Here is a 14,783-nt window from a genome sequence, read left to right as displayed (position 1 = left end):
GAGAAGATAAATGTGCAGTTGTTAGGTTGGGGCCAGATAGGCTTCTCTGAAGAGATGAGTTTTCAGGGATCGTCTAAAGTGGATAAAGTAGGAGAAAATCGGACAAATTGGGGTAGAGCATTCCAGAGGATGGGAGAGGCTCTGGAGAAGTCCTGAAGGCGAGCATGGGATGAGGTGACAAGGGAGTTGGAGAGCAGGAGGTCTTGGAAGGAGCGAAGAGAACAATTATCACACTATATGTGAATAAGTTAATGTAGACTAGGGTTAAATAGATAAATATTCTTTTTTTTTCTAGGCTGGTTGTTGTTTTTTTGTTTTTTTTATAATACATTTTTTTCCAGCCAATATAGCCCTGAATATGCCTTTATCTGATTCATTTCAAATTGTTACTATTCACCATTTTCAACTGTAAAGAGCAGAAGACTCAGGTATATTGTAATATATGTTCTTGCTCAAGCTTGTTATATGAATACTTTTTGAGGACAATTTCCCGGAAAGTTAGGAAAATAAAAAAAATCTTAATAGACAACCCAAGAATGTGTAAGGTTAGGAATGACAAGGAGGTGTGGCTGTATAAAGAATTTCTATGTCCATAATAGAAATTACAGATCCCTTCCCTGCAGCTACTCAGCACCGCAGATCACGTAATATCTGCTGGAAAAATGTGTTTGAACTGAATCCACAACATCCCGAAGGCATGTCACCCTAAGAAAGGATATATGCGTGTTTATAGGCAGCTGTATGTAAATCATCAGTAACATACAGTATAGTACCTGACAGTTCTCCATCTATACTTTTTGTTACATTAGACTTTGTACTTCCTTCATATGAAAGGAACTGGACTCATACCAAGTCATGTGTTGCCTTATGGCACTTAAGGTTATTGGAGTAATAGTTTTATACAGTAAATAATAAAATGTGTCTGTCCATCCATCCTCTTCCTCAATCCAATGCCCAATCTAATTCTTAGGCTGGTACTGGAGAGATTTCTCAGGTTGTCAGTTGGCCAATCCTTTAGAGAAGCACAATTACGTTTTTAATTGCATGTCTGCCTACCTTTTTTGTTATTGAAGATGTTTATATAGCTTTTACACATTGAATATCATTCCCTCTACCCAAGAAACTTACAATCTGAGGCCCCTATCTAACAAGCACCCATACATCACATACACACACTTACTAGGACCAATTTGGACAAGAGCCTGTGAATTTACCAGCATGTCTTAGTATCCAAAATACCTGGAGGAAACCCATGCAGGCACAGGGAGAACACACAAACTCCATGCAGATAGTGTCCTGAGCAGGTTTTGAAACAAAGCCCCCAGTGCTCCAAGGGAGAAGTGTTAAGCCACTGCGTTGCCCATTTTAGTCTGGAAATAGTGGTAGGTCCTGCTACAATAGCCTGTGGCCAATTGTCTCTCCGTCCATTGTGCTCAGGAAAACTTTTGCTCATCTATGGCAAGTCCTAAGTGCTCATGCCACACAATCCAATTGTGCAATTATTTGGATTCTGACATGTTTGATAACTGAATCATGCTTATACTATTTAGGCTTCATGTACACTGGTCTACATTTACCATAGCTGACAGTCAAAATGGTCAAAACTTTCCTATCCTGAACTCGGCAGCTCATATACTCTGGTAAAAGCCTTTGTGTACATTGCCACATAGGCTTTTATGAAGTTGAGTTTAAGAGCTTTGGCAAAAAATCAAACTCAAGTTTAGGAGCTGCGCCAGTGTAGGCTAGTGTACATAAAGCCTTAAAGTGTCATTAAACCAACATTAAAAACTATTAATAAATACTGTATTATATGCCTTTCACACTCACCCAGTGACTATGGGATTCGTTTTCTGTATTCTGCAAAAAACCTGGTTGCTCCTGCTGTTCTCTATCTCCCCATATGTCCATGTCCCCACTACAGCTAGAGAATTTGCAGAGCAGTGTTGGCAGCTAGTGCACATGCTCATGTTTCAGTGAGTTTCCATGCTGAGCATTTCCTCCTTGATCCCATCTGAGCAGCCCAAGTGACTATAGAGTCACACATGTGGGCGTATACACAGTGCTAAATTAATGCATTCAGCCCCTTCCTCCTCCATGTCCACTAACCAGCTAAACACAATGGGGGGGGGGGGGGGTGTAATATTACATTTTGATTGATGGAGGCTTCACTTCCCTGTTATTCTAAGACACAAACTGGAGGGGTGTGATACAGCCTGTGACTGGCAAATATCCGCCCACACCATGTTATTGCCAAAAAATAATAGAGATCTGATTTGTAATATATATTTGTACGACAATTTAAAATAGAATATTGGTATCAATTATTTATTTTTACTCTGTATCCCAAAGTCAGTTTTTCTTTTTATATATCTTTTTAACATGTGACCAGTAGCAGAGGACTAGAAGCTCTTCCTGACACTTTTTCACACCTGCAGCATGAACTGCACAGTTACATAGTATTTAATAGGTTATAGTTTTCATCTGTTTTTGTTGCCCTGCAAAAGCTCTGCAAAAGTGCACCAGTGTGAAAGGGGCCATAAGGGGAGGAAGGGGTGCAACCTTTCTTTGTGAGTCAGAATTTCAGATTTTGCTTTCTTGAAACCTCTAGTTTCCTGCACATTGCACATGGTAATAATTATCATACAGATTGGTTCATTGAACACAGATTGTAGGTTACATATTCTCTTTTTCCAGGTGTATAGCATTATGTCAGGACATCAGTAAAAATTTAAGAAAAATCATATGACTTAAAAAAAATGCAAACCTACATACTTTGTTGACGCTCTATTATATTATGTATTATAATATATTTAATAGGTTCAGTGTTATGTTAAAGCGTTAAATGTTCAATATTATGTTAAAAGTCATTAGATACAGACAGGACAGCTCGATGCCTTCTATGGGGGCACTTGTCGAAGAAGAGGAGCACTAGCAAGGCACCCCAGAAGAGGAGGACCAAGGATGCTCTGTGCTAAACCATTACACAGAGCAGGTAAGTTTGATATATTAAATTTTTTTTATTTAAAAAATATTAAAGCATTATAATCACTCTAAAAATAGAAGAAAAAAAGGGAGAAGGGCTGAAATTACAAACTGCAGAGCTCAGCGAGGAGAGCTTTGAGAGCTGATTAGGGGGAAAGTGCACACTATAGAGGGATATGTTCTGTTTATATTTCATGTCTCAGGTTTACAACCACTTTAAGCCAGAGAATGTGTTCAGGTAAAAAAACAGTAAACTTCATGGTAGTGCTTTCTGCACAATGTTAAGAGGGTAACGTAGGATGTCTATGAAGTGCAGGGGACACTCATACAACACCATTTTATACCTGTGAGTGTCCACCACAAACACTTAGTTTGCTTGATAATTTTCATTTAGACCAATGAAAAAGGCCAGGGAAGTATGCAGTTGGAACTTTTTTTATTTTTTAGGAGAGATAGTAATGATTATACAAGGTTTTGTAACTTGACCATCACTTAGAAGACTGAGCATTCTCACAGCCATCATGAATAATCTCCATAATTTGTCTAATATGTTTTTTTCCTATGATCTTTAGCTCCATCTAGTGACCACAATGGGCTATTTTCATTATTAGGGTATTTTAGTGTAGTGCACTCTAAGGAGCTGCAAGTAGACTGGGATACCCCACCCTGCACAGCCAGGCAAACCAAATATTCACAGGCACTCTTGAGACAGAGAGCAGTCCGTCTTTGTTTGTCTTTTTTATACAAAAAAACACAGTCACTTCCAACGCTAATAGGTCTTGCAAGGTGCGAAGTAACAGATGTCAGATAAAATGGTGGTGTGAAAGGTATATATGGTATTCAAAAACTAGGTGGATGCTGCCTTCCTCAGATGGGGTAATCCGAAAGAAACGTCTTTTTTTTTTTTTATCGAGGGTTATAACTTGGATAGGGATGAGAGGTTATAGGATGCCCATTTGACTTCAACAATAACTTCAGGGACAACTCTTCCTATATACAGTCTCTATACCGCTCCTCTTCCTCCTCAAGCACACACTTGCTTGCAGAACCTAGCTGGAACACTGTGAATACCTAATAATCACTCAGTCAGATGAGAGCAATGGCCCATTACAGGCAGGAACCTGAGGACCCTTAGGCCCCTTTCACACATGCGGACCGTATGTCCGTATTTCATCCATTCGTTTGCAGATGAAATACGGACATACATGCATCCCTCTGGGATATCGGGTGTCTGTGGATGAACATCTGCAGACACCCGATATCGTCCGCCTCGGATGAATGCGGACAGATGGCCTGTGCTCATCTGATCCCCCATAGAGGAGAGCGGAGAGCTGACAGTGTTCCGGGACCGCCCTGTTATCCGCCGGCTCAGCGGGCACAACGGAGCGATCCCCGCTAAGCAAGCGGATCATCACGGGACATATCGTTACTGATCCGTCCCGTGTGAAAGGGGCCTAAGATGTGTAGCAGAATTTCAGTGTCCAGCATACATCACTCCTTTTGGCAACTGATCCCGGCACCACCTCTTCAGGCACTGCCAACCCACCTGACTGCAGCTGCCCATTTCACTAGCCCTCCAGGCTACTTCTCCCCATAGCCTTTTAGATGGACACTCACCAGCCCACCCGACTCACCCGACTCACTCTCAGGAGATCTCCCTGATGTACTGACCTCTAGTGCCTCCAGGAAGGGCATCCTCTGTCTGTTTTGGTAGGATCCTTCCAGCACCTGAGCCCCCAGCCCAAGATCAACCCCCCAGACTAGGGGGCTTCCTCAAGGGCCACGACAGCCTCCTCAGCATGCCATCTCCTTCTTCCACCCAACTGCCCCCTGCTGGCATGACTCATGCCTATTTATGAGGTGGCTTGCCTCCTGTCAGCCCTTTACTGGAGGTTGGCAGAGGCCCTCACAAATATTCCCAGGAGCTCCTCCTAACCTCCACCTACTATGTCTAGAACATTCCCCAATGTCCCAGAAAACAGGGGGAGGCACCAGAGAAGCTGCTAGGATGAGTCACCCAGCCCTAAGTCACTAAACCCTGACACATAACATTTTGGCCCAATGCAAGTATATATATTTCATACCCGAGGGGTCACCGGGGAAGCTGAAAATCACTGTAGTAGTTGGGGCTACTACAGTGATAGCCTCAATTTTCCTGGCCCCTGTGCCAAGAGGCTTTCCCCATGCACACTAAGCACAGGGGGTTGTTCACTTGGAACTGCCACAGTTCACAGGAAGCCTTGTATTTATGTTAATGAATACAAGGTATTCTCTTATTGGACAACGCTGAGAGGAGGGGCAGTGACATCACACTCCCCACCTGGTGATGTCACACTTTTGTATTTTCTTTAAAATTCTATGAATAGCAGCAGAGCACAGCAAGCAAACCTAATGTGGTCAGTGTGAGAGGAGATGGGAAGCCATTCATCACGGGAGGTGGAAGATAGAGGCAATTACTGTAGTAGTGCAGATTAGTACAGTAATTGTCAGATTCCCCAGCAGCTCCTCAGGTATAAGATATTGTTAATGATATACAGGATTTATATAGCGCCTTCAGTTTGTGCAGGGCTTTACAAGGAAGCCAGTACAGTTACTATACTATTCATTACAAGAGGGTTATGAAGGCCCTGCTTATGAGAGCTTACGATCTAATAGACATACTTACATTGTGCCAAACTGGACCAGTGTATTTATGCAATACAAATCATTCCTAGGGTTTAGATTTAACTTAAAAAATTACTTCTGTGTGTTGCTTTTAGAGAGTTTCCTGGAGACAGCCTTTTTACCAAACAAGAAGTAAAGGAATCTCTCCAATGGAGCCTCCGACAGCTGTAAAACCTGATAAGAATTGGAACCTTTCCCCACTCTATCCAAAACCAGAAAAAAACGTTTTGGCTATAGATACACTTAAATGCACGATCTCTGTTAGGCAGATTTACTCTTTTTTTTTTTTTTTTTTCATGGGCTCCATTGTTAATGGAACTGAAAGTAACCAAGAACCCAACATTTTGCATTATAAGAACAGGAATAGATGGGAAATCTTCCAACTGGTTTTGGTAACAATTGCTTAAAAGAGAAATGTCCTCACCATGAAGAGATTTCACCCCAATGGAGCAATTGACGGGGGAAAATCCGTGCAGTTGGGCACAGATGGCAAAAATGAAACCCAACATCAAAAAACAAAAAATGGCTTCAATTCATTTAAAGCCCCAGTTTAGTCAACACAGTAAAAAAAATCATCAGAGAGACAGTACTAACCACCAATGTTAAGGTCCCTTTCACATGGAATGGACACTGCTTAGATTGGCAGGGGATCTTTGCGTCGATCACCTGGTGATCTAAATAGAACGGGCGGATGACAGGTCTGTGTCCACTCAGTTTATGCAGAGCAGACACTGACTGAGCCTGCTCTGCTCTGTGAACTGGTGGGTATAAACAGACTCCGCTGTCCGATTACACCTGGCTGCCCTCCAATCTGATCCACCTACATCAGGGGTGCTCAACCTGTGGCTCTCCAACTGTTGCGGAACTACAAGTCCCATGAGGCATGGCAAGGCTGAAAAGTACAAGCATGACTCCCAAAAGCAGAGGCATGATGGGACTTGTAGTTTCACAACAGCTGGAGAGCCACAGGTTGAGCACCCCTGACCTAGATGGAGGGGGATGGATCTCTTCTGTTTTTATTTAGCAGACCAGATTGGATTGTAGGTAGGTGGGTGTAAACGGACAGAAGTCCGTTTACATCTGCCTGTCCATAGGGGTGAATAGAAGATCCAATCAGATCTACCTGAAAAACTGATAGGTTTACCTAGTCCAATCCTTCGTGTGAAAGGGGTCTAAAGCCTTGTACACACGATTGGATTTTCAGACGGGAATTGTGTGTTGACAGACTGTTGTCCTAAAATCCGACCGTTTGTACGCTCCATCAGACAACTTTTGTTGGATTTCCGCAGACAAATGTTGGATGGCAGGCTTATAAATTTTCCGTGGACAACGGTCTGTTGTCAGATTTTCCGATCGTGTGTACACAAGTCCGTCAGACAAAAGTCCAAAGTACAAACACGCACACTCGGAAGCAAGGACGAGCCAGAAGCAGTCAGTCTTGTAAACCAGCGTTCGTAATGGAGAATTATTGATTGGTTTGATTGGTTGGTTTGATTGGTTTGCGCAAAAGTTATAGCGTTTACAAAATAGGGGATAGTTTTATGGCATTTTTATTAATATTTTTTTTTTTTTACTAGTAATGGCGGCGATCAGTGATTTTTATTGTGACTGCGACATTATGGCAGACACATCTGACATTTTTGACACATTTTTGGGACCATTGTCATTTATACAGCAATCACTGCGATTTAAATGCAGTGATTCCTGTGTAAATGACACTGGTAGTGAAGGGGTTAACCAGTGGGTGGCAGTGTAGGGGTTAAGTGTACCTAGGGGTGTGTTACTAACTGTTGGGGGCTGGGCTTTAATTTAGTGAACACTGATCTCTGCTCCAATCACATGGAGCAGAGATCAGCGTCACTAGTTGCTAGGCAGAACGGGGAGCCCCGTGAGACGATCGCGGGTATGCCCGCGGCGACCAATTCCGCGGGACCCGTGACCGGACTCACGGGGGTCCCGACCAGCACGCTGCCGGCGGCGTGCTCGTACAGGTACGCCCATTTGCCTGTCCGTGCCATTCTGCCGCCGTACATCGGCGTGCACTGGTCGGGAACTGGTTAATGGGATAATATCATGCTCGGAATCACCAAACACAACATTAGCAGAAGGTGTCCAAAGGATTGCGCTAAAGAGCTGAAAAGCCACACAGTGTTTGCCAACAATTGTGTGCTGTTTGTATGCAAGACAAGTTCCTGGCCAACGCCCTTCGGACAAACGTCTGACATTTTGTCTGTGAAAATCCAATCATGTGTATGAGGCTGTGCTGATGGCTGTAATTTTAGTTAAAAATCTTCTATCTTTTGATCCCCCTACAGCCATAATCTTTTTAATGATGCAGGGTCATAAAAGCTGTACTATAGCTTCCATCATTGAAAAGCAATCTGTAAATGAAGGAAGTGGACCTTTCATTCACTCACCTGTCCTTTGCTTATAGAAACTGTGTTAATGCTTGCATCTATGAACAGACAGTGGGGAGAGTGTAGAAAGGGTGGGCATAGTCGGCAGTCTTGATGAGCTCCTGTGACTGGGCTTTATTAACCCCCACAACACCAGAAGATTATGACTAGAAAGTAATGGGGGGGGGGGGGGGGTCAGAGGACTGAATATTTCAATCCAAATCACGCACATCAGTGCAAGGGACCCTTTGCATTGATTGATTGTCCCTTGTGCTGATTTAAAAAAAAAAAAAAAAAAACATCTTTAAGATAAAAGAGATTTTCCAAGGAAAATTGGAAAATTGACATTGCAGGGGCGTGGACACAACTTTAGATTTATAGGATTTTAGCATGTAGTTGACTTTCATCATGTGAACTTTGTATGAGGTTAGAAGCATGAAATTCTCTTTGTGACCAATAAGAAACATTCATGTGGTTGGAGAACGACCATCACAAAAGAATATTTTGCTTTTCTAACAGTGAAGTCAGTGTGTGTGGCCTTTTCATTTTCCCTCCAACAAATCATTACACCTAAAATGTATTTTAAAACATTTACATGGGGGAATTTGAAAGAGACCTATTTGGATATCCGTATGGTCCAGAAATGTAACATGAAACCAGATCTTCATAAGGCAGCTTTGTAAGTTAGATTTAAAAAGCGCTTACGTCTTTTCCTGTCTTTTTGGGGAACTGCTCACATATGGAACCACTTATGAACAAGGAATGATTGTTTTATTCAAACCGTTCTCACATCAAGCTAATGTGTCCGCAACCCTTTCACTGCTGGAGGCTGGGAACATTTTGGTGAGATTTCACACAATTCAAAGTAAAAGTGGACTATTTATGTCCTCTCGCAGTACATGGGCCTCCCTAGAAAAGTTTAAGATGAGGTTGGATAGTTTCCTCCAAATGCAGACTAAGAACTGGATCTTCTGCATCCCCGGGGATGGCGGTTTCCTTTGTTAAACATGCTGGTGGCAACAGGATAAAAATCAATGCGGCAGAACAATTGAGCACATGGTCGAAAGTAAAAGTTAAGCTGCTTTAATTGTAATAGTTTTAGGAAGAGGAATGCAGTCTTTTTACTTTATTCCATCAAGGTTAAGTAACATAAATAAAAATATGAATCTGTATGATAGAACTGGAAAGCAAATCATGAACATCCTAAGCTTTAGTTATTAAAAAGCGACACAAGCTCCATACTTACCTAAGATGATCGGATTTGCAAGATTGTGAATTGGCGACTGACATTTTTAAGATTAGCTAATCCAGGCTTTCTCGACCTTTTTAACGCTAGAGGAACCCCAAAAATAATATTTATGTCTCGAGGAACCCTTCCTAAAACCAAATCATCAGGGCTCAATAGGAACAATGCTCCTTATATTGGCCTTTCCTCAATTAGGGCTCATGCACACGGGTGCAAAAAACGCCAATTGCAGGAACGTTTTTTTTTTTTTTATGATTCTGAACACAGCTCTATTACAGCCTCCATGTCCAAGGCACGCTGTAGCATTTGGATCTGTATTCTAGAGCCATTTCACGAATGTAAAAAAAAAAAATACCCAAAATCTATCTTCCAGGAGGAGCATATTGACATAACTTACTTGTGTGTACATGTAAATTCATTCTAGTGGCTGGAATAAATAATTGAATTAATTTATGTACATATGTTTTACACAAGTGCTTTACATGGCATTACACATATTTTTGATGTTGGATCTATCTGGCAGCTAGATTCAGTGCTTACCCTGTTTCCCCAAAAATAAGACCTAGTGTGATTGTCGGTGATGGCTGCAATATAAGCCCTACCTCCCAAATAAGCCATACCATGTTTCCCCAAAAAGCCCTACCCTGAAAATAAGACCTACACATACTTTAATTAGGGCTTATTTGGGGGGTAGGGTTAATATTGCAGCCATCACCGACAATCACGCTAGGTCTTATTTTCGGGGAAACAGGGTATATGTGTATTTAATTATGCCTCTATGCATGAGCCCTTAGACTTTATGCACACATCCATACAGGGACCATACAACATGCAAATCATGCACTAACACTCCCAGAACTCTGTACAGGCACATTCAGCCACCCATTGAGATGTAATAAAAGGGGTACCTATACGCAATTGTGCACTAAGGGTTTAATAAGGAACTCACATGTGCACTGATGTAAGCTCCAAACTCAGATATTGTGTGTTTGGAGCTTACACACAATGGTGTACAGCCTCCTCCTCCAATGCATCTCAATAAGAGGCTGTATACTGCAGCACAGAGTCAATACACAGGCTCTGCACATGCACTGGCCCTCCATGGCCATGTGCATGAGGCCTTTGCTAACACAAGATGCACAAGTGCTCCCTGCATCCCTGTGCAGGCAGTCCCATTCTTGTCCATTGGGACTCAGCTACTGCACATACACAGCCAAGTCCCAATTTGACAGCCGTGCTGGTGCAGGAACCAGCAGCTGTGTCCATGCACTCTCTGAGCCCCAATAGACACAAATGGGACTGCCTGCATTCACATGCACGAAACACCTGTGTATCATGTGTGGTCAAAGACATCCTTCATACAGGTGTACAGATAGATATGCCCATGTGCATGAGACCTTAGGGCCGATTTACATCTATGTATTGCAGCAATACATGTTACATGCAATGAGACATTGCAGTGCCATTCATTTTGAATAGTACCCCAACTCACTAAGGCAATGCTCATGCTTTGCAGCATGTTACAATGCATGGCAATGCAGCACACTGCATTGGAGTTTGCTGCTGCAAAAATGTTCTGACATGTCTAGTAATTTAAGTTTTTATGCGTCAGAAGGATTTACCCACTTCCTGACCAGGCCAGTTTTTGCAATACGGCACTGCTTTGCTTTAACTGATAATTGCGCGGTTGTGCGATGTTGTACCCAAACACAATTGATGTCCTTTTTCCCACAAATAGAGCTTCCTTTTGGTGGTAGTTGATCACCTCTGCTGTTTTTTTTTTTGTTTGTTTTTTGGCACTGTTAAACAAAAAAGACTGACAATTTTGAAAAAAAAACAATATTTTTTATTTTTTGCTATAAAACACAGCGTACACCTACGCTGATTTGCACAGCTGAGGCAACCTGCCGCAGTATAACTGCAGCGACTGGTCGGCAAGCCGTTCATTTTAAACATGGCCCTAGCTGCTGCCTCCCTGACCTGTGAGGAGAGGGAGAGAGCAGAGAGAGTCCAGAGATGGATTGAGATTGAGTTCAGGTAAGTATAAGGGGAGGCTGGGGGGAATCCTAATAACTAGGGTTGCACCAATACCGGTATCGGTGCTGATACTGAGTACTCCTACTCAAACAAATGCTCCAATACCCAAAACCAATACCTTTGCAGTGCAATTTGAACCCATACAAAATGAATCGCTCATATCACACTGCAAAGATTTGTGGTTTGAACAGGGATGCGTTACAGTCCCTGTTCGAATCGCATGCAGTTTGCCGCACTGCTCAAGTGTGAACCCAGTGTTGTCATGGAGACTCCAGCCTGGGTTCACACAGGAGTGGTGCAGGATTCTTTGCAGTGCGATTTGAGCACATTCTTTTTGTTATGGGATCAAATCGCACCACAAATGTATCGATACTCGGTATCAGCAAGTACTTGACTGAAATTATTGGTACTCATACTGGTCAGTAAAAAAATGGTATTGGTGCAACCCTACTAATATCAGAAGCTTTTTACCTTAATGCAGAAATGCATTAAAGTGGGTGTAAACCTGATTCATGAAATCTGACCTGGGCACATATATCTGTAGTATTTTCTTATCTCCCTAAGTCCCATGTCTTTCTGTTGTTCCGTTCCTCTGTTATCAGCATGATAACTTATGACAAATTGTCTGAGATGGAACATAAAAGCAGCTGAAAATTTGTGTCGGGGAAGTTGCTATAAATAGATTAGCAGAGAGCTAGTCTATTCACAGCACAGATCTGCATGTTTCATTTTTCCTTTGCCTATGTGGAGGGGGGAGGGGGGGTGTGCTTCCAAAAAACAAATCATCAGGGCTCAATAGGAACAATGCTCCTTACAAGTGGTGTTCAGAATGCCACTCTCAAAGAGGAAGTAAACCCTGATGGGTTTACTTCCTCTTTGTTTCCCTGCAAAGGTAAAGCATAATGGGCTACTATGCATTGCATAGTAGCCCATTATGTGTCACTTATGTGTCACTTACCTGACACAGGAGCCAGCGATGTCACCGCTGTGCACTCTTCCATCTTCTTTCCGGGTATCATGGCTCTGGCTCTGTGATTGGCTGGAGCTGCGATGACGTCACTCCCACGCATGAGCACCGGAACTGCCACTAACGGTATATCGCCATTAGCAGTGGCATGCCCAGTGCACCTGCACATGTGCCATAGACAGCGGCGCCTGTCTTTTTGCAAATATCTCCGAAACGTATAGGTTTAGGAGATATTTCTTGGACCTACAGGTAAGCCTTAATCTAGGCTTACTTGTAGGTTAAAGTGGTTTGTAAGTGTTTAAAACCACTTTAAAAACAGCTAAAAAGATATTTGGTGTCAGGCTGCTGGCTTTGCTAAGTGGTGCTGAACCTTGAACTCTGTGGGCATCATCAAATAGGTAGTTCATCAGCCACAGCTCAAGGAACCCCTAGCAACCTCTGGAGGAACCTCAGGTTTCCATGGAACCCTAGTTGAGAATGGCTGTTCTAAAGAATATAGAAAGCTGAAGACAGAAGATATACGTGTAAGCCCTTGTACACACGGTCGGACATTCCAACGGAAAATGTCCGATCGGACCGCATTGTCGGATAATCCGACCGTGTGTGAGCTTCATCAGACTTTTTCCGTCGGAATGTCCGACCAACAAAGTTTGAGAGCTCGAAGTAAAAAATTTCTGACAACATGATCCGATCGGACTTTGTCTGATTGTTTGTAGAGAATTCCGATCAGACAAAGTTCCACGCATGCTCAGATCAAATTCCTAGACCAAAGCTATTGGCTACTAGCCTGAACGTAGTCCCGTCGTAACTAAATAACGTCATCACGTTCCGAACAATCGGATTTTCTGACAACTTTGTCCGACCGTGTGTATGCAAGTTTCGGACAAAATCTGTCGGACAAAATCCGACGGATTTTGTTGTCGGATTGTCCGACCGTATGTACAAGGGCTAAAACTTATGTAGGGAGTTTTGTTTCACCTCTGTGTATCATCTGAGGCTGTTCACTTCACTGGGTATATGTGAGGATTTACATCCACTTTAAGGTACAAAATGTTAAACTTTTAGAACCACTTACCATGCACTAACACATTGCACAAATGTAAAGGGCCCCTTCATTTGTATCTTTCGGCGAGCTGACCTCAGTACATTGAATTTCGGTTGGATTGGTTGCCATGGGTTATTGCACTCAGCACTTAATCTTCTGTATTCTTTTACTGCCCTAAAAAAAATGCATTAGGCTGAAAAGCTGTCCTCTTTTTGTCATCACCTTGGATTACTATGTATAAACAGCCTGAGTATTTATAGCTTCTTTCACTGTTCATAAATCCTATGATTGTAATAAAAGATGGACTATTGCGACTTGGCAGTTCCACATACAGTATGTAACGTTCCACTATACAGAAAAGGGCTTTGTTTCATGTCCCCATCCCAGGGAAAAGCTGGATGTGGGATTTAACATTAATCACAGCACCAGATGGTGATACGCCAGATATTCTTTTCAGGTGGTCATGTGATTTACTGTATACAGCAAATGAATGGGGAGTAGGGAGCATGATCACATGACAGATGTGTAATAAGTCTCTTAGAGCTCTGATTAGACAAGTGACCTGGTTCCATCTGTGGCTACAAGGAGTGACTTTGACATTTTTGGATCGCACTCCCTGGAAGCATTTACTCCATCAATGCAGTGCTGGAGTACAAAGTAGGAAAGGGTGGGGGGGGGACTGGAGGAAGTCAGAGATTTGCTACTTAAAACATGCTTTTAGGCAATGTGTTTTTATTCCCCCTCCCACCCTACAGACAAGCCACATCTTGATTCAGAAAAGGTCTCCAAAGTAAAAGCAGCTCAGTCATTTGATATATGAGAAATCTGGAGGAGTCTGCTAGCTGTTGCAGGGGAAGGCTTGCTCCAGCCTTTGTGCAGAGCTCCTGTGTCCAAGCCCCAGAGATGGTGCTCCAGACAGCTGTGACCCCGGGCAGGGCCCGCAGACTTTTGTTCAAAATACCGTATGGATCACTGAGAAGGCGAAGCGGAGAGAGGGTAAGTCAACTTTTCTGCATTAACAGCATGTACACCAGGAACTTTAACCTTCCATCCGCCTGTGTCCCCCTACAACATTCTGCACATTGCCATAATAACCCCTTTTATTGGCATTTGTTCAATTACAAACTTGCCAGACAAAGAAAGGTGATTTTAGCACGCAGAAGCGGTGTGCAAAATCGCAGGCTGATTGTGAATGCTCTGCTTGCAAACTTTTTAGTAATGCGCAATACTTTAAAAATCTTTGTAGTTGAGGTATGTTTTTTATTTTTTTTTATTGTCTTCTGCACACTGAGATTAAAGAAATTGTTGGCTACAAAAATTTTGCATCATTTGTAAATGCACAATTTTTGTCACCTTGACTTGTACAGCTATGCAGGCAGTTCTACATAGGATCATGATCGGAGATGAGAGGTGTGAACAAGCATGTAGGTAGAGTAGGGAACAAAA

General features: G+C 42.6%; 1 protein-coding gene across 4 annotated transcripts in view; it reads left to right on the top strand.

The window, feature by feature from the left end:
* Positions 1-14,783, top strand: part of FRMD4A (FERM domain containing 4A) — a 583,773-nt gene that overhangs the window by 169,348 nt on the left and 399,642 nt on the right. The window contains exon 1 of one of the 4 annotated variants that reach the window (XM_077472970.1): positions 13,969-14,333. The exons of 2 other annotated variants lie outside the window; for them this stretch is intronic. In XM_077472970.1, the coding sequence (XP_077329096.1) occupies positions 14,154-14,333 (180 nt within the window). In that variant the 5' untranslated portion in view covers positions 13,969-14,153. Of the gene's footprint in view, positions 1-13,968; positions 14,334-14,783 lie in introns of those variants that run through there. One more of the 4 variants, XM_077472969.1, reaches the window with a different exon arrangement.

The sequence above is a fragment of the Lithobates pipiens genome, unplaced genomic scaffold (genome assembly GCF_037356315.1).
Source record: "Lithobates pipiens isolate NorthernLeopardFrog02 unplaced genomic scaffold, aLitPip1_a1.2 Scaffold_8, whole genome shotgun sequence".
Lineage (NCBI taxonomy): Eukaryota > Metazoa > Chordata > Amphibia > Anura > Ranidae > Lithobates > Lithobates pipiens.
This window is presented reverse-complemented; position numbering and strand designations above follow the sequence as displayed.